This window comes from Dromaius novaehollandiae, chromosome 5 (genome assembly GCF_036370855.1).
Source record: "Dromaius novaehollandiae isolate bDroNov1 chromosome 5, bDroNov1.hap1, whole genome shotgun sequence".
NCBI lineage: Eukaryota > Metazoa > Chordata > Aves > Casuariiformes > Dromaiidae > Dromaius > Dromaius novaehollandiae.
Window position 1 is genome coordinate 15,069,186 of NC_088102.1, and position 25,617 is coordinate 15,094,802.

Sequence of the window (25,617 nt, forward strand, 5' to 3'; positions counted from 1 at the left end):
CTAGCTAAGGAGTATCTAATCTACCCTTTAGCAACTCAGAAGAGCAATTAAAATGATTATGCACCTTCCTGATGTCCTGGATCCTCCGGTGCAGTCCCTGCATGCAGGTTCTGGGGATCGGAGTGCTGTGCGTAATTTGGGTGCAATTGCATAGTTGCTGCAAGGGGCTGCGGCTCTGCAGCTGACCTTGGTCTGCGCGTCTGGCCTCCGAGGAGATGCTTGCCTTCTTTCTTCCCACTTTGACAGCTTCCCCCCCTCCACACGCCATCCCCTCACTCTGCCCCAGCCCACTCCTTGTCTGTTCGTGTTGTGAAAGCACCGCGCTGGAGAGGTATTTGTGAATAAAGCTGCCTTTGCAATGAGCAGGGGCTAAGGAGAGTGTCTGTTCTCCTGCATTTCCCTGTTGGAAGGGGGGAAAAAATGAAAGAGATGCTTCTGAATTTCTACATTTTTTTATACCACACTGCTTTCGTAATGGTCATTTAAACAAGGTAGAGTGGTGGGAGAGGAGAGAACAAGACAAGACTGCAGACAGGGATTAAACAGGCCTGTTCTTCTTTTCAGACATTTATTATTTTCAGAGTCAAACCTGTAGCCAGCTAATATAACTGTAAAATCTCCTTTGAATTATTGGCAAGGCACTCTGAAGTCTTCTATTGTAGCTGACGTTCTTGCGTGCAGGCGAAATCCAGATCTGAATTTAGCACCTACTTGTTTTATTTTCTTTATTAAAACAACTCCCGGCTCATTTTTTTCCTTTCAGTACCCCCTTTCGTTTCCCGTTTTCTGGAGTGCCCTATTACTAGCTCATAAAAAGAGTTAGAAACTGAAGGGAAGTTTCCTGAGCAAGAAGGAATTTTTTTTTTTGGCCTTTTTTTTTTTTCCCCCTATGGCTTGGCCTGGAGCCAACCTGTCTTTCAACAAGTAGCAAGCCCTTCCAAGTTGAAATTTATAGAGCAGAGTCCAGGTTCAAGGGCTGGAGCCCGCCAACAGCTCCAGCCTCTTTGTTACTGATTAATTCTGCAAGCAGTTCAGCTGGTTTGCTCACTTCTGCCTCCTCTTCACAGCACCGCATCGCTTCCGAGGCAGCGCTGCCGCTGCTTCCCCCCTCCTCCGCTTTTCGGCAGCGCTCTCCCCCCTCATGTAAGTCTCCCCTCCGTTCACTTTAACCCCATGCACTCCACAGTGCACCACGGCAGCTTTACAGTAAAATTAAAAAATCCTTTGCATCTGCTTTTTTTTTTTTTTTTTTTTTTTTTTTTTTTTAACTTTTTCCCCCTGCAGCTGATTTTAAATGTCTGGAGCTTCCCTTTCACTTCAGCTCATATTAATGATTGCTTCTTGGCATCGCTTGGAACCAAAGTTCCCAGGTTTTAATTAGTTTACTCAAATGCACGCAGCGGGGCAAAATAGTTTCTTTCAGCTTTACCTGCAAAGGATGTTTCCTGTCTCAGCGAGGGGGTTTCCCTCGTGGAGGGCTTTGAAAGGCAGAAGGTTTCAAGTGGTCTCAAGATGGGGCCCCACAAGAGCCAGCGTGGGAGGTGAGGGGGAGAAACAGCAGGAAGACAGAAGGAGAAGAAGAGTTTGGGAAAGTACCTTAAAATGAGGATGGTCCCAATCCCAAAACAGCTCCATGTCAAATCATAACCTTATTGACGTCAATGGGAGTTTTACCATTGGCTTTAGTGGAGTCAGGATTTCATCCTTAGCCTGTGCCGAGCTGTAGGTACACACACGGTCCTCCTGCATTCAGCGGGATTACTGATGTGCAGAAAGTTAAGCATGTCTGTAAGTGTTGGCAGGATTAAGATCTGTGCTGGTATTTTCAGACCAAGTGAAATGCATGTGGGAGGTTTTTAAAGAAGAAAGTGCATGGGAGTTTTAAAAAAAGGAGAGTATATATGAGCCTGCCATTTTTAAGTGCCTTGGGGAAAAACCTGGGTTGCTATTAAAAATACCAAAGGACTAATGTGTTACTAATTGTGACACAATTAAGTTCTTAAAAGTATTCGATTGTGAGTCCCAAGAAAATAAAAAGATGAGGATGAATAGCCAGAAATGCAGGCCTGTGTTTCAGTTCAAACATTTCTTTTTTATTAACTAGAAATAAAAGCAAGCCTAAAGGTTCAGTTTATTGTGCATCTTGGTTATTCTGCTCCTAAAAGTCTACTTTTAAGTAGGTTATTTAAAGAATTAAAAAGGAACAACAAAAAAAGAAGCTCAAACCCAGTAGCTGTCTGAGACCCCTATGTGTGGCTTTACCACAAAGCTCTTAAATTCTTGTTTAAACATTTCTCCAAAGCTGTTACTCAGGAAATAAAAATGTGTGCTGTTTGTCTATAGCAGATTAAAAGTTTACCTTTAATGTGACAGCTTCTCAAATCCAGTGTTGGAAACGTGTCTATTTTATAGTATTATGAAACAGGTCTGAACCAGAAACAATATATTTAACTAAGAGAGAATGAGATAGAATTTGTGGCTTTCTTTCTCTTTAATGGTTTATAACCAGAGACCTTTTGTATGTCTGCTTCAGAAACTTTTGTGCATACAAATGGCAAGCACATGTAAACCACACTTTGAATTTTAACAGTTAACCTTAAAAAATTTTAAGTTCAGCAAAATGGAACTTTTTTTTTTTAGTCTATGGACAGCTCTTTGTAACGATCTGGCAGAGGACTCTAAAGGGTTTTTTTTTTCAAAACATTCATAATTTCAGCACTGGAAAACTGAAACACACGCAGGCTCTAAGAAGGCTTTCGCATCTGCCTCAGCCTGTGTGCTGATTCCCTGGGGTCCCATTTATAACAATCTAACAAGATAGAATCTGCCTTTGAGTATCAGTAAATATGGCTAAAGATCACAAAACTGTACTCATAATTGTTCAAGACTAAAAGGCAGAATATAGTGTTTGATTAATGTTTATGGTACAGGGCTGCTTTGCAGAAAGAAGATAAAACAATCACCCCCGAAAACCCCTAAAAAACCCAAGCCCCCAGTCCAGTCCCCTCACACTTCACTGAAGAATGCTACCCTCATTTTGCAGAGTTCATCATTTAAGGTGACGCACTTTATTTTTGATTTTGAAGTTGATTGAGGAAACCTGATTGGAGCTGTTTCTTGAAAGAGATGCATTAGGTACTTCTCCGTTACCAGCATTAATACACAGGAGCAAAAGATGTCTTAGCTGGCCACCAGAAATGTCCAGCAGTGATCCCCCAGGGCAGGGATTTTTTGATAGTAATCTTGGACTGGCCTCATCCTTTCTCCATTTCCCCTGTGGATGAGGACAGAAATCCTCGGTCTGCAGTGCTCCTGATCTGACAGCTAGCAACCATTAGAGATATTTAAGCAGGGGGAGCTTATGGATGTGGTGGTGTCTATAAGAAATGCCCAGAAAAGGCACCTGCTTGTGCTGGAAGGGCTGATGAGGTCTCTGCTAGCGCTCGAGCCTCGCTAGCGCTCATCGCAGCCTTTGCTGAGGGCTATCGGCAGCTTGCAGCAGAAGTTGGATAGGTGGGGTGTTGCGCTGGCGTAGTCTGTCCGCACTGCGTTCGCAGGAAGCTTGGGAACTCCTATTGTCTTTGCTGCTGGGAGGCTTCCCTGCTGTCTGGAAAGGTTTATTTTTTTGAGTGCTAGTGGGTGGAGAATGCAATACAGATGGGTCTGTTTCTCTCGCTCGTTAGCTCTTTTAAGACGCTTGTTTAAATGTGTTCACTTAGCTTTTCAAGCAGTAAATGTCAGTGTTTCAAATATCACTGTTAAAAAAAAATTGCTTTTTGAAAAAGCCCAGGCCAGGACTTTATTGAAATGCTGGTCTAGAGGTGGCAAAGAGGACTCTGGATATGCACAAAGGGGAGAAGACGTGAGGAAGAGTTTGTGCTAACTTATGTTCAGGGCTGCTCCCTCTTGGAGGCTGCTGCTGGTGCAAATCCCCCAGCGGGTCCTGATGGGGCAAAGGCAGTGTGCCAAAAGTGAGGGTGGGAGAGCTGCGGCCGGCCGGTGGGAGGAACCGCTCGGGGCTGGGGTCGCCTAGGGTGCCTGGAGGATGTGCAGATGGAGGGGTGGTGGACTTCTAGAGGTGAAATCCTGTGTTTTAGGGGACAGGTTTAGGGTGCAGAGAGGAAGCCTGGAGGGAGAGAGATGTGCATTTCCCCGCAGCTCTTGGTTCTTATCAGGGGAAATGGCGTGACACTCCTGGGTGAAACACCAACTTGGATGAGCGGAGCACTTCGCTAGCAGACATGCCGCCCCCATTAATTACAGAAGGACCTTTGCACTTCTGAAATCGTGCTCAAATACTTCTGGTTTCCACCCACACCACGCTCCTGTCCCTGCATTTCTGCTGGTAGTTGCTGTGTGATGGCAGTGATCGAGCAGAGCCCCAGCAGTGTTGTTTAGCCCCCATCGAAGGCAGGTCTGGGTGGCGGGATGCCTAAAACACAGGGGACCACCAGCCCTTTCTCTGAACCTGCAATCCCACTTTCGTCCCCCTGAGTGGAGCAAGGCCAGGCATTTTTAGTGCTCATCTGGCTAGTCGATGTCGGTTTTAACCCTCCCATCTCTTTGCCAAGGCCAGCTTTACACCGCCCACATGAGATATGCAGATAGGTGCTCTCGTTTCTCAGATGAGGCACAGAGATGTGAATGGCTTGATTTTCCGAAGTGCCTGGCTGCGTCCGGTGGGGCCCCGGGGGAGCTCGCGGTGCTCGGCGCCGCTCTGGATAAGGCCGCAAGCACAGCGGTCTGCGGTCACGGCAGGGAGCCGGTGGCGCGACGGGGCTCTGCTGAGAGCGCCTGCCCTCGGGTGCTGCGCTCCCACCCCTACTCTTTTATGTGCACTGTGCTTTCCAGCAAACCCAAATCCCTCCAGGTCTGGGGGCTCACAAGCTTCTGCCCTCCCCGAAGCCCTCGGCGCGATGGTTGCGTTACACAAACGCGAAATCGCGGCAGGGCCCCGGGGTGGGCCGAGGTCTCGCCCTTGCCCTGCGCAGCCCGCGCGCCGCGGCAGGGGCGGTGGAGGATGGGAGCCTCTCCTGGTGCCACTTCCCAGCGCTGCGGCAGCCTCGCCGCCACGGGCACGGCGCCGGAAGATGGCTTCTGCCTCTTAATTGAATAAGGAGCTAAGGAAATTTCGCTTGCGAGGCTGCGATAGGGCCCTTCCCTGCGCGGGGGAGGAAGGCGCCACCGTCGCCCGAGCCCCGGCGTTGGGCTCCTCAGGTGGCCGCCGGCCAGATCCCGTCGGAGGAAACGAGGAGCTCGGCCGCTCGCGTCAGCGAGGTTGGGATCAGGCCGGGCATCCTCGCCTCAGCCGGGAGCCGGGACTCGGTCGCGCTGCGTCCCCGTAACTCCTGCGCTGAGGAGGAGGAGGAGGGGGGTAAGGGGGGAGGAAGAAACGAAAAGATCTGTGACAAAATCATGCGACACCCACGTAAATATTGTTTGTATGAATTGAGTCCTTCATCTTTTGTTAGCAGCAGCTTGTTAATTAACAGCAGATTAGTGCTGCTTTCTTCTGACACATGAATATATTTTGGGCTAGAAAATACTTGTACTCAATAAAACTGTGTGACTGAACAATTCAGAAAGTACCAGTGGAGCGCCGTAATGGATTCCCTTTCCATCCCCTCCCCCCCGCCTCCTCCTCCTTGCCTAAATGCAAGCAGATTTCTGCAGTCTAGTGCAGAAGAGACATGTTAAACACAGCTAAATAAATCATGTTTACTCTTGGCGTTCTTGGTAGTGAAAAATCTGTTGGCTGTTTTTACTTCCTTATTTCTCAGCATTTGCTTCCTACCTGTTTTTGAGTGCGTGCCCAGAAATAGTAGTTCTGTCAAATGAGTGGATTATGCCAACCAGCAGCTCTCTCTGCCAAGGAAGCTGCTGGATCGCAAAACCCGGTGACTTCTTTCTTTCAGTGACACCGCAATTCTCCCCTCTTGCCCCCCACCCTGATATTAAGATGTAAAATAAAAGTATTAAAATCTTCAGAATGAGAAAACGTAACTAGATCCTGCCAGTTTAGGAGCCCAGATTAAGGAAACTTGAACTTCTGTTACAGAAGCCCCCTTTTAAAAAGGCTGTTTGTGGAGGTGAAAGCGCTGGAGAGAGCAATAATAAGAACCAGACATTTTTCCTTTCTCGTTATCATTGCTTGTGCCCCCCCCACCAGGGGTGTGGGTTTTGTTTTGGTGGGTTTTATTTTTACAGATAGCTCTACAGCTGGGAGCGAAAGGCAACTAAGCCTCTATTTTAACCAAGTCGGCTTGCGTGCTCGGCTGTTGCAGGCTGTGGGCGATGCTGGCTTGTTACCCTGGTTAACGGGGCCGGAGCGGTGTCCGTCGGTGGGCTGAATGCTGCTCCTCGCACCTGCTGTTCTTGCTGATCGCAGCACGAGTTTCCCTCCGGGGAGGGCTGCAGCAAGGGCCGAGCGCCCTTTTGGGGGAGACCTGCCAAGCAGTGCCCTGCGCAGCTATGTTTCCCCTTGGGGGCAGGTCTGTTGTCAGCAGGGGAGCTGCAGCAAGCTGAGGTGGATGTGGCCCAAAAGGTAACTCTGTTTCCTAGGGAAAGACACTTTCCTGGGTATTAAGCACTCCTCTCTGACTTCAGACAGCAACTTTTCTCGTCATGTGGGCATGGTCCCGTTCTCCTTTGTGTTGTTACCCCAGGTGTCTGTGATCCCAGATGCAGCCGTAACAAGGATCAGAGACCTTGTGGACTCTCCCTGTTTGATTTTAAAATTAGAAAGAAATGATTCTTTTCCCCATTAGAGCTTTGCATGTATTTACTTTTTGATCACAAGGGAAGGGCCTTATCCCATCTCCAGAGGAGCTTTAGTTCTGCTTTCAGTGGGAACAGGGATCTGGCCTGTGATGAATGTTGGCGTTTCTGTGGTTTACCTAAAACCCCGCTGCTGTTGCAATCGTGGCCGCAGGCTGGGCGTGCGGAGGGCTGGGGATGGCAGGAGTCCTGCTGCCCCCCGTACTGCTGAGCGACCAGGCTGTTGCATGGGTGGGACCGGCTTGGGACCCGGGCACGGCTCCTTCACACAGCGACGTGTCCTTGCGCCTTTACGGAGCTGGGTATTTGCCATAGATTATTAGTGCTGTCAGTAACACTGTGTCTTCAGAAGCCACGTTAATTCCTTCTTCCACTTTACTAAGTCCAAGAAATGCCAGAGCAGCTTCAGAACAAGGGAAAAAATAAAACAGAATCAAAGTTTGTATGTTGTGATTCCTCTGAATTTCTGGTGGGAATACTCTGCGATAGAAATGATATTTCCATGGAGGCTTTGGCTGCCAGTTTGTTTAATTACATTAAATAGTGGTATAAACCTCGGCAGAACATAAACCTCTGTTACAGCCAGTCATTAGAATATTGAATCATAAGGAATAATGATACCAGTGCTAACTTGTTATAACAGTCTTTATTATATTAGTGATTAGAGTGTTATTTAAAAATATAGTTTGTTGTGGTGGTTTAGGTGGGCATGCATATTTTTTCTGATCACCTGTTAAGAGATTGAAGAATGGATTTAAATTTATTACAGGGAAATAAAAGAGATGCTTAGAGGAAGAATTATTAGATCACTGCTTGTGATTTTACAATTTGATTCTACTTGCACTTAAAGAAGGTTCATAATACTTACTTCAGAAATGCCATCCACATGTAGAAAATTAGGGTTAAAAGGACTACTTTGTTGAAACTAATTACAGCCCAGTTCAGTATTTTTAGTTGGTGACATTTTAGGGATTTTGCTAGTAATGCAAGAGGTTATAGAAAGATTTGGTTAGAGAACTAAGCTCCCATTTGAGTATATTGACATTTTCATCAAAAAACAAAACAAAAACCCACTAGCCTTTATTTACTGGGGTGATAAGTATGATTTTAATATAATTTCCTCATTCTGAACATGGCTTTAAGGTATGTCTTTTGCTTCACCTTGGTTTGTACAGTATCTCTGTTTTGTTTTCATTTATTTTTGTAAATATGCTTTCCTCAGTAATCAACTTTGGCTTCCATTTCAAGCAGACCGTATAGTAAAAAGCCTTTTTGTCTTAAACTTTTATCTTATGGAGAAGGATGCTATTCTGTACAAATACATTGGTGAATGAGGAGTTATGGGAGAAACTGGTTCAGGGAAAATAGACCCGTGAAAGAACACTCTGTACTCAAAATGGTTCTTACTTTCTTGCAGTTGATTTTACTCTTAGTAGTTTCATGTCATATTGAAAGGAACAAGGGGTTATTTTTACTGTACTCAAGATTTACCTCTCCAGTTAGGGTTCTGTCATCCTGTATAATAAATACTTGTAACAGGCCAAACTCTGTTTGGATTGATGTCTTCAGATAAAACTTTTTATTGTGCTATTTAGCAGCAGGGTTGTGCTGCAGGTTTGCAACATGCTTCTTTATGCAAATGAAATGTCGATTCATTCTAGATTGTTTCCCTTTTTTAACTTTCATAATAGCCTGAACTAGATTCTTTGGTTGCTGGTTTATTTGTCTGCTTTCTTTCCTTAATCAAAACCAACTTGTTTGGTTAATTTCCTAGCATCTTTTCTATTCAGAGCGCATTCTTTATTTACTCAGTTGTACTGTTGTCCAGTAAATTGAGGACTGAAGCTGAAGATCCTCAGGTTCCCCTCGTTTGGTGGATTGTTTTACAATCTCCAGTTGATTGCCCTGCTCATTTAATTTGACAGTTTCAGTTATCAAACTTAAGCCCACTTGTACACACATGGCTGCAGTGCTTTTCCCCTGGGAGATGCAAAACTCAAAGGGAATCCTCGTTTTAAAAATCTATTGCATTTTTGTTTCTTAAGATTGCTTGCCCTGCTTTGCTTGTTTAAGTTTGCTCGGTGTTAGTGAAATGCTCTGCTGAATGTGGACAGTGCTCTGTGCACAAGGGCAAATCTGCAAACTATAAATGTGCAAATTAAGGGGGACCCCCCCCCCCCACGCACACATACACTGTTAAGTTACGTGTAGTGTAAGGCATTCATCCACACTAGACAGGTAAGCTGTTTTTCACATTGAATTTCGGCACTTACAAGGTGCCTACATTTACATTGCTTTTGGCAAGGGGTGAGCCATAAAAAGCAGGAGCTGTGATTCTTTCCTGGAGTCAACTGTGCTTGTGTATTGATCTGTGCTTTGTAGAGACCTCGACGTCACCTGATGGCCCTCCTTCCATTTCCAGCAGTGACAGAATTAACAGTGCTGCTGCTTCATATATTGCTTGTATGGAGTCTTTTTAGTTTCCAGGACATTTAACAAAATCAGGTTGATGTCCTTAGCCAGTTTTCACAGATGGGGAGACTGAGGCACGGAGGGGTAGAGTAACTTCATCCATCCATCTCTTTCCTCAGGTTCCCTCAGCATCCAGTTCACTTAGCTACCAAAGAGCTGAAGAGCTCCTAAAGTCTCACTTCTGCCTAATGCCACCACTGATTTTTTTTTTTTTGGTGTCAGATAGGGAAAAAAATTGGAAATATTAGTAGAAGGCAAAGTTTGGGGCAAGGAAGACATGCTCATCTGAGCAGCAAATTCCTGCTGTCGTCTCCTCCGGGGGCCGTGTGCTGCCCGAGGATGCTCGTGTGCGGTGCAGGGTGTGCAGATGTGACAGGGCTCGGTTCCAGGCAGCCCCGCCAGAGGTGAAGCCCATCAGCGTCACTGACTCCTGGTTACCTGGGACTCTGCCCGGCTGGTTTGGCTCCTTCCTTTTAGCACCTTGGCCATACTGTGGTGGTCAAGCTCTCAGGTGGCTGATAGTGGTGTTTCTGGCTGCTTGTATGTATTTTTGTGCCTTCATGGCAGTCCTTTGAAACAACTCTTTCCGTCCGCTGAGCTCCTTTATTAATTCCAGGGCCAGTTAAATTGCTGTGATCATCTGTTTGGGGTGGGTATATGTTTTAGTTATATTGAGAATATTTGCTGGTGTATAGAAATATTCACGGTATAATCAGGACAAAAAATTTTAATCCCCACAAGGATTTTTATAACCGTTGAAACTCCCCAGGACTTAATTACAAGAGTTGGGGAACAAAGTTGGGGAAACTGATGAACTGTTTATTGTCGGCCCTCTATGCCCGTTGGAAAACAAACCACACAAATCGGGGTGATTATTGTTATTTGTTAGTTTACTGCGGTGGCTGCGCGACGATCCAGCTGGGATCAGGGCCCCGTTGCATGCGGCGCCCCGCGGCGCCAGGCCACGCTGGCTGTGGACAGAGGGACGGACGGAGGAATGGAGGGAGGGAGGGCGGGAAGGGGGAGCCCGGCTGCGGGAGGCGGTTGGTGCTGCGGTGGCACCACGCTCCCGAGGCAAGGCAGAGCTCCCCTTTGCCGGGCTGCATGTGCGTTAGGCTTCTCCGACCCTGCCGTTACTTCCCCTCCTTTCGCCCCTGGTGCGCTGTGGCGGGCACCCACAGCGCGGGGTGGGGGTGGCACCATGGTGGGGGGGAGCCGGGGCCTCATCCAGCCTCTGGGGCCTCATTTTCCTCATAGTTTTGATCAGGGTAAGCGGGGATGCTTGGTTTCCCCCTCAGTTTTGTTAAAAACGGCCAGGGAGGGGAAGGGAGCGGGTCCTCGGCGAGGCCTCTGGGCCCGGCGGCCACCCTCACGGCAGCAGGCCCTGCCGCGACCCCACACCCGTGGGCCGCCACGCACCGGCGCCCTGCTTCCTAAAACGCAGCTTTTCCCTCAGAAAGCAGCCTTGCAGGGGGCTGCTCCTCCAAGTCCACGTGGTCTGCTAGGTAAGTTTAAAAAAAAAATACATCCCGGGGCCCAGCCCTCGCTGTGGGAGCCCCGAAACACAATGCGCCGATATGTGGACCTTCCAAAACGCGGATTTTTTGCGCGGTGAGGAGAGTTGCGTGCTCAAAACAGGGCATTTAGATATATGAAGATATTTATTAACCACACGGGGTGTTCCAAGCTCGGTTTATTTATCTTTGCAAAGTGCTTCCAGATCTTTGCGTGGAAGGCACTAGAGAAATGAAAGGCATATTATTATTGTTATTATTGTTGTTGTTATTATTATTATTATTACAGCATCTAACTACTGACAGGCAACCACAGCTGCATGCTCAATTCAAGCCGCTGAAATTTAGAGGCTGATTTTTACAATATTGACTCTTAATACTTTTCCACATTGACTCCATATTCTGAAATGTGTGTTCACCTGCCCTGCTGAAGTATCATTATTCTCCAGAAGTATGTAAATGGGGTGCTTTTAAAGAAAGAAAGAAAACGTGTGACATAAATACTAAGTATTCACATTTATATGATAGAACTTAACTGCCATTTAAGAAGGGCTTCAAAGCAACCAACTGTATGAGCTGTTAGTTGCTTCTGTGTCATTAAAAGCGAAAGCGCATAGATTAAAACAGAGCCAAAGAATCTCATAGACAAAAGATAACATTTACGGTGTTTAAGGGTCTGATGCAAACTACCAAAAGCCAGGAAACGGAAAGCTGAGTTTCACTGTCAAGCTTTTTAATCGGTGTCGTGCATAGCCACTGCAGCATATATGTTATGTAATATAACACTTCACCCTCCCACACGCACCTAGAGACAACAGGCATGTTCGAAAGGTCTTGGCATTATTCAGAGGAAAGACTCAGCAATACCTCTGCATGGTGTTTAACCATATCTTTACTTACATTTAGGCATTTCTTTTTTTTTCCTCCTTCTTTTTTTTTCCCCTTTTCTTTCCTGTGGTACATAAATAATGGATATTTTTGCATCTCTAAAAATGGAGCAGATATGGGGGGGGAGGGGGAAATCCCATTAGCTCCATGATGTGTTTTCACTGCACCTCTGAAGGTTCCAGTCATGGCCATTTTTTGCATTTTGTAGGGTTGTCCTCATGTTGTTACAATTTTTTTTTTTTTTTTTTTAAGTAGAGTTGAAATGTTACAGTCTGAAGACATCAGCTAATTAATAAATGGTACCTAGACTATGCTTTCTTTAGATTTTTAAAATAGGAAATAATTAACCAGAGGTTTTAAAGGTCTGCAGAAAAGTCAAACAGGCCCGTGAAACCCCGGGATCTAATAACAAAGAAGGTGAGTCGGTTTTCCAATACCCTGAGAGTTTGAAGACATCCTTACTCTGCTCTTTGAGAGACAGAAAGAGCTCAACCATATTCCCTTTTTGTACAAGGTAGACATGAAGTTAACTGCTTTTCCGAAAAAGAAGAAGAAAAAAAAGGATGTCATTGGCTGCTAATTAGATATATTTTAACTGGAAAGTCATTTTAGCAGCTAATATTGTTGTTACGTGCTTCAGTGTGAATCCTTAGTGAAGCTATTAAACTGTGAGAGCCTGAACTTACCAGACATTTTGTACTGTGACTGGATTTTTGTATCCTTCTTCAGAAACCTGTGGGAAGGGGAGGACCTTTTTCCCTCAGACATGGAAAGCACATTTTTTACTACCTGATTACCAGGGTGGATAGTTGAGACCTTCTTGCACCCTCCTTTTCTACTTTTCCTTTTTATTTTCCTGGCAATAATATTTCTTTTTTTCTATTGCACTCCCTCCTTCCTCCCCCAGACAGTGGACAAGCCTAGCTATGCGCTCCCTAGCTGGTAAAAGGGATTTAACTGCAGGGACTGGCTTCAGTTATTTCAGGATACTTTTGACTCCTGCCTGTCATATACAACAAGTTGGAGATTCTCAATAGCTGGTGGCCTGTCAGCATCAGGCAGACTAATGCTTTTGGAAAGCACTAGCCCACAGCAGACAGTGGACTTAGCCATCATTTTGCTATCAGTTTCTCACCCAGGATGCTTACTTTGTAATTGCTGGGTTGGGTTTCTTAGGGTATGAATTTTTTCCCCCTGGTCTTACTGCATAGGTTGCTCTTATTCTCCTTTGCACTTTAAAACAAAGTGACTGATACAATATCCAAACTGATGAAAAGGAACTGGATTTTTTCCCCTTTATTTGCTCAGATTTGAATTGGGTTATCTGCCTATCTTGTTTATGAAATTTTGTGCTGTCTTTACTGCACAGACTGTGACTCCCAAATCTTCCACAGCTCCATTTCCATATTCCTGCGTGCTTGTTCTTTGTTAATCACTTGGCAAGCGCTTATTTGAATATTAAAAATTTCTTTAATCATCAAAGGCAGGAGCACAGCTTCATGAATATTCATATTTTTTTCCTCCTCAGACTGGATTCTAGTTCATTACCCTGCAGTAAAGCCAAACAGTCATCAATCGCGCTCATTACAGCCGCTGGCGTTTTGATTGGCTGCCTGCTGCTGGTAGCTTTCTCGCTCCCCCATCCCTCCCTTTCTCTTCTCCATGAGCTGTCGTGTACCTGCCAACAACAACAAAAAAATATCAACAATGCAAGAATAAATTTCTCCGGTTGAAAAACAACTTTGCAAACTTGTCAAACAGTCCTCGTCACTTTTTTTTTGTGTTTTGTTTTACACCAAAAATTAAAAAAAAAAATAGAAGGGAGAAACTTGAGCTTTAGAGATGAATATTTGTCAAGAGAGTTGACGTAAGTTTCATTTGCATAATGACTTTGTACTTCTGCATTAATAAAATTTGCATATGAAGCCATGTTAATTACTCCTGATCATGCTTTTTGCATTCATGCATAGTAATTTTCTCCGACTTGTGAGAATTAATGTCTTGGCATGGGGGGAGGAAGGGGGGGAGTTGGGGTACTGTCAAATTTCTGTGCCAGTGCCCCTCACTCACTCACTCTCCTTCTTGCTCACCACGTCGCTGTTCTTGATCTATGACTCATTTATGCATTATCATTTGAAATTCTTGGGAGAAAGAAATGTATCAATTCAAAGGGAATCCTTGTCTGCCAAAAAAAAAAAAAAAATCCTTGAACAAAATATAACAAGAAATCCCTTCCCTGCCCTCCCTCTTCTCTCCCCCACTCAGCCTTTCGATTTCCAGCTCAAGCAAAGTTGTAGTCTGAACAGAACATCTTAAGTCAGTGCAGGAGAACTATTCCAAAACTGCTGTGTGTTGGGGGGAAGAGGTAAAGGTTGGTGTGCAGGTGTGTCTGGGTGCGAGATGGATGGTGGGTGCCCAAGTGTGTGTACTAGTGTAGCTGCGTGTGCTGTCCTGTCTTTCTGCATTTACTGGGGAGCGCTCTGTGTACCTGCCACTCTCAGGATGTGCGTGTGTTGCTCTGCTAGTTGCTGTTGGAAATGTTTGTGCCTCTGTGTCTCAGTACCCTGTGTGTGTGTGTGCGTGCATATGCATGTGTGCATGCATGTGTGTGGGTACGCACTTCCTTCTGTCAGTTCTCTTGGCGTCTGTGTGAAAAGACATGGTAGAAAGATTAGGTAGAAATATTAGGTGGGAATGGTGCATATGAGAGGATGCATTACGAATGAAACAACTTGTTTTAGGAAAAGCATGGAAAAATCTGTTGGAGAGATTAGGGAATAGATCTGTCTTGTGCTTTTGGATGTCTCTGTTCAAGGCTGCTACAATGGTACATGTAAACTCAGAACATCTGCATTGCTCTCCCTGGATCCATCACGGGCACAGGGCAGGAATGAGGCTGCAGCCTGCACCCTGAATTTTTAGCTACGCACTCTTTAGACTAATGCTTTTCTCTCTATTAAAGGAGAGTTCTTTTTAGCAAGGGAAGTGAACTTTAGTCTCTAACGAGCTACTGATTGATTTTCTATCACCAGACAGACACACAGAAAAACTTGGTTCATGTCCTGTTAGGTGGCTTACATGTCTGTGTGTGCACCTGCCTGTCTGCCTGTGCAGCTGGCAGATAGCTGCATACCAAGGCAAACACACAACACCTTGAGAGACACACCAGCTACATAGCTACGTGTGGCCACATTTACACACAATGTAAGATGTAAAGCAAGATTTCTTAAATTAAAATCGGGTCCCCTGGTCTGAACGACTCAGATGGGACATTGTGAATGCTACTTGCAGCTCCATCTTTGTGCTTAGCTCAGGGACTTTTCTGCAGATGTGCCTGAGGAGCATGGTGTTTTACATATACCATATCATATGGCCAGTCATGCCTAGGCTCAGGGAGAGGGACAACAAAAGGATGCAATTTATGCCTTGATTGTGGCTTTTGTCATGTTCATCTAGGCTCTTATGCTCATTTCCATCTTCTGGGGTCATGTCCAATTTACCTTATTTTCTTCTTTGCAAGTTTAAAAATAGCAGAGAGCAAAAAAATTACTCTTAGCAGTGCCTGGGAGTCAACATAACCTGTGAGCTGCTGCCATGTATATGCAATGAGTATATGCTAAGCCTTTTTAAAGCATAAGGACAAAATCCTCCTCTGCTATCAGCAATGCAGATCTTTTATCTACCCTGTGACAGTCCCTTTGCATGTTTCACACTCATGCTATGTGCAGAACTCCTCTCACATCCATGCAGAATGAATGCAGAATATGTAATTGAGATCTGCAGTGCAGGTGAGTGATTTCTCAGTGCTGATCCAAGAAGAGAAATAAGCTTCCGACATCCTGTCAGTGTGTGTGTAGAGATACAGAACTGCATTTGTGTGCCCACTCACTGCAACTGGATCAGATTTTCCAAAACAGCCTCCAAAATTGCAACACAGTTCTTTTTGCATTCTGTTTTCCCTTAGTGCAGGCTGCGGTTGTGCCCTTTGTGACAGCCAGGGGCTCACAGGAGTGTTTTCTTTTTAAAACCAGTGTGCAACATGATGTGGTCGATTGGCTATAGTATTCCAGAGACTCACTCCTGTCCCTCACCTGGTACTGTGTGGGCTGAGTGGAGTACTCTTAGCATCACTTTAGGACAAGCATCTTTCCATTCATCTATATGTGTTTATCTTTTTATCTGTTTGTTAATTTGTATGTATGTCTGTCACCTCTTAAGCTGAAAAAGGGTAGAGCCCCCATGTACATCTTCAGCTTTAGGTAGAATCTTTATGCAGAAGAATCCCACAAAAAAGGAGCTGGAGGGGTAAAACCCAGGCATGTTCTTAGCAAACACATGCTCAGTATTTCTGAGTACCACTGTTAACCTTTCTATAACTATAAAGAGGTGTAGCATATCTAACAGTGTTGCCCTCCTATTTTCCACCCCTTTCCTTGAGGCCAGTGGATATAATTTCCCTCTTCATGATTTGCCACTTTGTCTGATTTTATAGGGCTGCCTGTTATTTGTGACTTACTAAAAACAAATAAAAAAGCAAATCCTAAAGTGGCAGCAAAGAAGAGGGGGCATCACCTGGTTTGAAGTTGCTCATAGGGGCAGACTTGGCCTTCTGGTCTGGAAGCCCTGGGATCTTTGTTTCTTGGTACTGGATGCTGTATTAGTGGTGGGACTCTCTGAAGATCTGCCAGAACCCTTTTTTGTTCTTTCCTTCCCTTCTTCCTTACCTCCCCTTTCCTTTCTGACACTGGATTGGCACTGTTAAAATTTCCTGGTATATAAGTCAAAGGGCTGAAAGGGACCTTGAGAGTCACAAATTCAGTTCCATCTCTTCACTGGCAACCATATCCTATAGTCCTTTCCATAAATTTGTTAGGCACCTTGTTAAAGCAGATTGCTGGCGTTCCTCTGCTACCTCTGTTGAAAGACTGTTACAGGATCTCTTTCCCCCAGACGATTAGACACCTCCTACTTGAAACCTTAATTTCCTTTCCACACTAGAGGAAGCATGTTGGATGAGAACAGAGAGGGTCTCATTGTACCCGTGTGATGAGCTCTTAGCGTATTCTCAGATGCTGCTGCGCTGTGCAGGTTATATCAACTTCATCGCTAACAGAAAGATAGGGTCCACTGGGACGGGAGGTGAGACAGTTGCTTTCAGGGTAATGTTGCGTGCTAGGACCCATGCACCTCTGTGCTAAAATAAATGCTAGGACCCGTGCATCTCTGTGCTAAAATGAATGCAGCTGTGGTTAATGGTGCACTTGATGGGCCTCACATGGTTCCTCTGTGTGGCCGGCTGCTTCAAAACCCTGTTGTGAGCTGTAGTACAGCATTGTGGTGTGCAGAAGGCCGAGTGACTGCAGGACATGTGCCCTTAGTTATGGTGGGGCCACAGGTATGTTTCGGTGTAACCTGAATCATAGCTGCTATGTGGTCCTACTCTAAAACCAGATTCTAAGCTCCCAGTTTGGACCTAGCCTTGGTAGCCAACTTATTTTTATAATATTAAAAGTATAAAATACAATTGTTAGGTAATTGGAGGGAATCTTTTTTAGGTTTTCCTTGTTCTGTAGAAAAGCTTGTTATTCATGTTTGTTACTAGAGCGATGGAGCGGCTCCTCTACATACAGAAAAAAATCTCATGTCTGACATCTGTTCCCACGTGCCTAGCTCACGGTCCTGCCCAGAATGTAACACAGGTACCATTTAGATAGTAGTTATCGTTACCTGGTTGTATAATATTTCCAGGGAGATCAAACAGTTGCTAAAGCCAAACAATTGAGCCCCCAAAATAGAAAAATCCCTCCTTGTCCCATGAGCCACAGAGATGGCTTCTATTTAAAAACAGTCCTCAAAAAAGAGCACAAATTTTATTCTTGATGCTTGAAGCTCAAGTATTTATACAGGGATTTTAGACTCTTCACTTGTGGTTTTGGCAAAAGCTTCACACAAATGTTTTGCACTGGTGGTCTCTTAGCCATTTAAGATAAACGACAAAATCAAATGCAGTCCTTGCAGACTAGAGCGCTGGATGCTGTGCCAAGGATGAAGTATACCCGTTTGCCTCACATGTAGCTGTCAGATCAACATGTAGGCCTAGTTTCCAAATGGGGACTCTCGAGGTGGAGGAGCTCCCTCATAAAACATTGCTTTTCTAACGCTGGAGCATGGATAAATATTTCTTCTTGCTGCCACGATGTTTGCATGTTTACGCGAAGTGCGCGTGGATGTGCAGGCAGAATTGCTGCCATTAAAGAAAAAAAGAGAGCATTTGCCAAAAGATACCCCACAATTAGCACACATATTTCCTGATCTAAATACAGGGGGAAACTGTGGTTTCTGATCTACCACTGTGCGGTAACTGTTGGCAAATGCCAGCTTTTTAATGGCGGCCACTCCACCACATATCTTCATTTAGAAACTGCCCTTGATTAGTAGCTACCCTTTATTTAGTAATTAAATGGAAGGCATAGCTTTAAATAAACAGGGTTGGATGCTCAGTGGATGTAAAGCTGTGCTGTTCTCGCAACTTCCCTTTAAAACTCTGTTCATTTGCGGCAGCCAGCGTGTGTGTGTGCCTGCGTGTGTTTGTGCCTATCTGTCTGTCTGTATTTGTGCAGGTGTATATAGATATTTGTGACTCGTATTTTCATTTTTTAAGCCATGGAGCTCTTCTTTGGACTGGTGCCAGGAGGAGTGAGTGTTTCTAGTGGAGCAGGAGAAAATCCTAAATACAGCTTTTAAATGGCAGGTGATTCCTGGATGGGTTAAAAATAAATAAGGTAGTCGGAGGATACAATATCAATTTTTAGCTATGAGGAAAAGGTTGCTCCATTCTTTGAAGGCTTGGTAGGGAAGTAGTCTGCACAATCGGGGCATGCAAAATGCATAACTGGCTGCAGCTCAAATGGGAAGGCAACACAGTGGCCCATGAATGCTTTATTCTGGGAGCTTGATTCCTGGCACCTCTGTGAAGCCATTTGAGCTCTAAGTCACTGCACTTTGTCTGCGCTGGTGTGTCAAGCCTGTTTCAGCAGTAGCTCGGCATAAAGCCTACTCAGTCTTGTGTCAGTTAAATGCATTAACACAGCCATAAAACAATAATCCCCTTTTTGATTTGGTCCCTAAGCAAGTGCTGGTGGCGATGTTAAGCGCCTCCAGCTCTCCTCCGCACTGCGTCCGCCCTCTCTCCAGCTCCCTCATCACCTGCTTCATCCCCTTTCCGTGCCCCCTCCCGCAGGCCCCTCGGCCCCGGCGTGCCTTCAGAGCACGGCTGCAGCGCGCGGGGGTTTTGCCGTTCCCGAGGTCTCTTCTTGCTCTTTTCCCCAGCCTGTTTCTTCTCCCTGGCCTTGGAATGAGTCTTGCCAGTCTCAGCCTGACCCAGAAATCAGTTCAGCCGCAGTGTGTAGTGAGTTAGGCAGTCAGCTCCACCTCGCCTGTTTTCCCTGATGATGCCTCCTCTGTCCCTTCAAACTTAGATCCGACTGACAGTTTTTTCTATTGTTTTTTCTCCAGGGCCGTCCAGGCCTGCAAACCTGCCGGGGGCTCCCATAGCTGCCTCCTCCCACCCTCACACATCAGTGATCACGTCACCTCTCCGCGCACTGGCCTCTCTCCCGCCCTGCCTTAGCCTGCCCTGCTGTGGTGCACGTGCAGTCTCAGTTGGCGGGACTCAGACTGAGATTCAGACTGAGACGTCAGGCACATTTGGATGTCATTGTCAGTTGTCAGGTAATAGAAACGCTTTTTTTTTTTGTTGCTATCTGAAGGTCAGTAGTGCTGCCAAGTGATGTCATCTTTACTGTGGGAGAGCTGCCTTCGCTGGGTTGTATGGGGAAGGCATTGAAAGTGCCCTGAACATCCCTCCCCCCATCTTCCTTTTTTCCCCTCCACCACCACGGAGGACAGGGAGCGGGAAAGGGTGTGTGACTCCATTCCTTTTTTTCCCCTTCCCTTCCCTCCTGTCTGCCCGCTTTCAGATGTCACCAGCTTCCGCGGCTGGTCTGTTTATGCCACATTGTGAACAAATGTCTGAGAATCCTCACATAACGTGATACCCTGGTATCAAGATTTCATCTCTCTGGGCTGTTTATTTTAAGCTTAATTGGATAACATTTAACATCTGAGGTCTTTTTTTCCCCCTAATCATTCGTATTAAAGGCTTTCCTCAGAGTCCATGTGCACGCAGGATGTATGTGCTCCATGCAGTTTTCTCCCTCGCTTTCAGAAAATGCTCCCTGGTAACCTGCCACCAATCCCTCCCCTCTCCCCCATCAGTTTTTCTTTTCCTTTATTCCTTTTGGATGCCTGACTTCTGTCACCACGAGGAGGGGAAAGTGATGTGGAAATGAGGGTGCACTGAGCTAGCCAAAGAGGACACTGACATATTGTTGCCAGACCCCACCATTTCAGACCCAGCGATCTCTTTGAAATCAGTGGGTGTTTCTGAGTGTGGCTTAGTTGCAAGACTGGGTCTGTGGTGAACTGAGCGCTGGAGAAGTGAAAATGGGGAGGGCTGAAAAGAAAAATACAGCTGTGGCAAAATCCTCAAGCGCTTACTTGCGGCTCACTGTGGTGGGCCAAATCTGCAGCCCTCATTCATGCACGCATGCATGGGGATTTACTAGGGAGTCCACAGAGTGATGCTGGATAAGTAATGCATGAGGACCAAAGGATTTAGACAGATAGCAAGGACTGTCATGAGTAAAGCCTTCAGAAAATGGCCCCTTATGTCCCCCTGAAGCTGGCAGAGCTTCTGCTCTGCACAGCTCCTTCCACAAGCACTGGTACCACCTGGCTACAACACACTTTGTCTCATGAGAATATCCCTTTGCATCCCTATTTGATGCAGTAAGGCAAGAGAAAAAGTTTTGCAAGGAATTTAAATTTGCATCTTGGAAACCTCGTCTTGAAACACAAAATATTCTCAGGAGGAGGCTGAACACACTCTGCAGAGCCCTTTTCTAGACCTGTATGCGACACACAGGTGGTTCGTGGAAGGCTACCATGGATGGCCCTCTGGGTGAGGCTCAGTCAGCACACGGCCTCTTCGGCTGGGGCATGAGCTTGGGCTTGCAGCAATGTGTTACACCGTGCAGCACAGTCAGAGCATCCAGGGGATTTTGTCTGATTTCCTATCCAAGTTGCTGTACTCATCGTGGGGGGTGGATGCTGTTTTATCTGGCTCTGCTTCATTGACCTCAGTAGATTGATACTGGCCTGGAATGGGTGTAGAAATGGGCTCTTCTAAGTGATGAACTTGGTGTCAGAAAGTCAGAGCGCCCCCTTGTCTGCTCTCTGAGTGCCCCCTCTTCCCTCCTCCCCGTAACTAGTAAAACGAACTGGAATTTATCTCATATTTTCCTTTTTCTCTGTCTTCACTGATACAGTATACACGTGCGTATCTCTGATACGTAGGTAGTTGTAACAGTGAACTGGATACCCGTGGTTCCCAATTGCTTCTGATACCAACAGCTAGTGGAGAGGGAAGAAAGTAAAACTAAAAATAGAAAAGGGAGGAAGGAATAGCTCATTAAAGAACATGGGAACACAAGGCTTTTGTACTTTACCTGCTTTCAGTTCTCACTTCATAGTCTTGCACTGTTAGTTTTTGGAATTGTCCGTTTGCTCAGAGAACGATGCCAGCTCTGTGGAGCGATAGACCTGTTATCTTGGCTTCCTATAATTACTGCGGCAGTCTATGGCACTTAGAGAATAGGTTATATCAGAGTGCATGCTACATGTTTATGACAGTAGTTGGTCAAGTTCTGCTTGAAAGAAACGTTTTCTCCCCTTGAAAAGGAGACTTGTATCTGCTGTAAGCCCTTCTTAGCTCCCTTAGCGTTCGCTGTAGATGAGGCTGGGCTTGATTAAAACCCTATAGCAGGGGGAACAGGATCTTTCTCGCTCCCAAAATGTTTTGTGGAAATGAAAGAAAAGTGATTTCTATGCATTGAGTAATGACCTAGTGATGGTCCCTGTGTTGTGCCCCCTTTTTTTTCAATAGTCACTTTGCTACGGCTTTAGAGATCTGCTTGCCTCTCTGACTTGATTAGCTTTTTATTCTGCCAGCCCTGTTCTTGCTTCTGAGGAATTGTTTCCTTCTTTGAACAAAAGCCATCAACAGTTCCCGCCTCTCCCCCTCCTTCATCATTTTTTACCTTTCCTGTTTTTCAGCATTCATTTAAGTCAGGACCTGGAGTTTTTCAATACAGTTTTCAAACAGGCTGCAAATCCAAAAACTTGAAGTTGCAGGTACTCCCAAATCTCTGCTTGGCGCTCACAAATCAGGTCCTTAAGAATCTCAGCAATTTGTGCTGGAGAATCTAAACTTCTGGCTGCCTGTGGAATGTGGGATACTCACATGCAAACACTGCATTTGGAAATCTCAGATGTAGATAAGAGCAATTGCCTAGTGTACTGCTAAGTAGTGCTCAGTTGTGCAAAAGGGGAGTCATCCTGCTTCATTCAGAGCTGTTCCTGATTTTTGTAAAATGTGCTGTGGATAGTAGTTATAGTAAATGGTGCTGGGAAGCCTGCTTGTGTGTCCACTGTGTCTCTCTCTAGTTGCTGGTTGTGGTCCCTTCTGTATTTGTTCTTTTCCTTGAGTTCAAGGCACCACAGGATGAGGAATTTGCGAGTAAAGGTCTATGTTTTTCAATATGATTCTTTAAAATATCTACAAATATCACTGGAACAATCTCTCTGTCTCTTTATTTATTTATTTTTTGCCTCAGAGGCTTCTGTCTGTTGAATCGGGTTCTCCTGTTTAAATGTTTTTAGTGCCTATTTAATTAGAAGTTGGAATAGAGTCATGAAATTCACAGGGTTGTGTAGCTTGGATCTAAAATATAAATGGGCAAAGCATTCATTTTGCTTTACCCCTTGCCAGATTAGGGTGCTTTTTTGAGCCTGCTTTTTATTTCGTTTCAGTGAATTGCAACTGCTTAGCGTAACTGTAAAATGCACACAGGTTTTTTTTTGCATAACAGAGACATGCAAATGATTGTTGAGAGACATAATTATGTAAGGAAAAGTATATGCCTCTGTGCATGCACACATACACTGCGATGCTTTTTGTGGGGCTATTTTTTCACAATACATCTTCATAAGGCTCTTTTTATGATGCTGATTTATTAATATTGTACATTAAGGCTTAAATTGTCAAAGCTGCCTAAGAGATTTGGATGCCCATTTCCCATTAAAGTTAACGAGAAACGAGCTTTGCAAATCTCAGCACAGGAGTGCATGGCACTTTACAATGTGCTCTCCAAAGGAAAAAGTCCCTGCCCTGAAGATCCTACAGTGCAAAAGCCCTGGAAATGGAATTCTAATTGGCATAAGACAAAGTGGATTGTAATGATACAGATAATAATTTATTCCTTATGCCTGCTTTTAGATATATTCCTGATCCAGCATCTTTGGACCTGGGCCCACGAGTGAGGATTTTATATACCTCTGTAAAGATAATTAAATCTGTCTAATACACATATATTCAGCTAACCAGTGAAACTGCTTCCTTCCCACATGTAGGCTGATAGAAGGAGGTGGAAAGCAATTATGATACTTAGTTGCATTTATAAAAACAGCAAGTGGGCATGGGCAGGGGTGATTAATGGACAGGACTGTGAAGTTAAAGGTCTAAAATAGAGGAAGGCATGGGTTCGTAGCTCAGAGAAGTGGAACCAGCTCCTATTAATTCAAGGAATCAGCTGTATTAGTCATTAGGACATTCTGCAAATCACATAGTCATCTTGTAAAGTTAGTATCAATTTACTTGACTACTGAAATTCTACTTACTGCATCTTTTAGTCTGGTGTTTTCTTGGCAAAGGTTAAGGCGACAGTAAAGATAAAAGCAGTACCTGTAGGCAAATAATAGGTTTAATAAGAATATTTTCCCCTCCTTCAATTATATCAGAGTATTCAATTTTTGTTGGTTTTATAACTGCAGTCAGCCAATGAGAAGAGCTCGATTAGACCACCCTGCTGTAAAAAGCTTGATGCAATTAATACAGTCTGTCTAGAAAGCAGTATTATTTCAAAAAACTTTTATGTTAATGATATGGTATGTGCTCGGCACATTTCATACTAGAAAAAGAAGCAAGCTTTTGTTCACTCCAGACTGGGTTTTATTAACACAGGAGGATCAATGGAAAACAAAACAGTAATCAGAGCAGAGAATGCAGACTCATCCAGCAAAAACCTCCTAACTCATCAAGTCCCAGGACGATGGCTGATACGTTACTTCTCATTTTTTGCTGAGTGGAATCTCAAAAAAAAAAGAAAAAAGTCCTCCAAAACTCGATTTCTGATCAGCTCTGGGTATTTTTTTGAGAAGAGAAGGAGGAATTGGGGATATGTATGTGAGAGCAGACAAAGACCTATAGTTGCCATGAGACCATTTGCAAATGTATCTTTTCATTTTGCTGCATAAAGAAAAAGTTTGCATAAAGTATTGGCTAACAGTCGGCAGAGATGTCCCTATTAGTCGTGGTTACATGTATTTATTTATTTTAGTGAAATATTTAACGCATGCTGTAGTAGAATTGACACGGAGTGCAGGGATGTATGAGAGATGTATATCCTGAAAACAGTAATGCATCAGTCTGTATGTATGTATCGGTCTTTTCATCTATCTATCAATCTGTGTGTTCATCCATCTATCCAAGTATTAAAATCATATGCGACCTGTCTGTCTGTGCAGCTCCTCTGTCTCACCAGGTATTAAAATCAGATCTAAACTCAAAATAGATTTACCTAATCACAAACTTATTTTTCGGCTACATGGTGTATTTATCAAGAGATGACGAAGGGACTTTAAGACAGCAAAGAGGCAGCTAAAATTAGGGTGCTGCATGGGGCAGCAGTGCTGGCAATTTAAATGTGACTTAGGCTTTGTTCTCCAAAGACACCCTATCAGTGTAACTTTGTAAGCCCTAATTATGTAAAGTTAAGAACCAGCGGGGGCAATAGTGATATTTGAAGGTGCTTAAAAGTGGATGCCTGCAACTCCCAGACATCCAAGGAAAAAGCAAGGCTCCTAATTGCAATATTAAGGGGTGGAAGTGAATCTAGTAGTCTCAAGACAAAAGGGTTCAAGGAAACATTGCCTGCAGTAAAGACAATGGCTCCAACATTTAGAGAGTTAACTCGATCGCATACCACTACGCTGAGCCCGAGAGTCTGAACTCTTCAAACGTTCCAAATGGAGAACTAAATCAAAGAATCCTGTTTCAAATCCATCCAAGATGTTGCTGTTTTTCTCCTCTGACAGGAGAAGCATTTGGAAGTGCAGTTTCTTTCTTTTTTTATAGCTGTCTTAAAAAGGAGTTTGGATGTTTAGCACAGCTGGTGCTCATTACATTATGCACTATCAATAAAATAGCATGTGTAATTAATTTTTAATGCAGTGCTGTATGCAGCGCTTTAAAGCAGTTACTGTATGGGGAGAGCCGACACCGGTCACTGACATCAGAAATATTGAAACAGAGGGCTAGATTTTGCATTTTTAAAGGGTGTATGTGCGAGTGGGGGAGGGGTAATTCCCAGCCAGCAATTCTCTGGCCACAATCAAATTTAAAAATATAGGAACAAGATGGATGAAGGTGATTTTATAATTTACTTATTGGAATAGATGAATTTATTTCCTTTTAGAATTTGCTGAAGGATGGTTGGGTTAGGGATAGGTGACTTCAGAGTATAGGTAAGCACCATGGGACTGCACAGCAAGTGATCCATCTTTGTTAAAGCATGAAGATGCTTTGTGGTATCAAGTGGGAGATGAGGCAAAAGGAGAGGTTACAAGAAACCAAAGAAAGGACATTTCTGTTCTTTCTCATTGGGTAGTTTTTTTTTTTTTTTTTTTTTTTTTTTTTTTTTTTACAGGGCTCCTTTCCTGTGCCTCATTGCTCACATCAGTAGTAACCCCCCAATTTTTCCTCTTGATTCATTAAATATTTGGAAGT

The 25,617-nt window shown here is 44.5% G+C and overlaps 1 protein-coding gene across 5 annotated transcripts in view; it reads left to right on the forward strand.

The window, feature by feature from the left end:
• Positions 1–25,617, forward strand: part of BCL11B (BCL11 transcription factor B) — a 96,704-nt gene that overhangs the window by 23,879 nt on the left and 47,208 nt on the right. For 3 of the 5 annotated variants that reach the window (XM_026111335.2, XM_026111336.2, XM_064512096.1), the window contains one exon: positions 19,167–19,382. The exons of the other annotated variants lie outside the window; for them this stretch is intronic. In XM_026111335.2, coding sequence (XP_025967120.1) covers positions 19,167–19,382 — 216 coding nt within the window. The remainder of the gene's footprint in view (positions 1–19,166; positions 19,383–25,617) is intronic. 5 annotated transcript variants of the gene reach the window in all.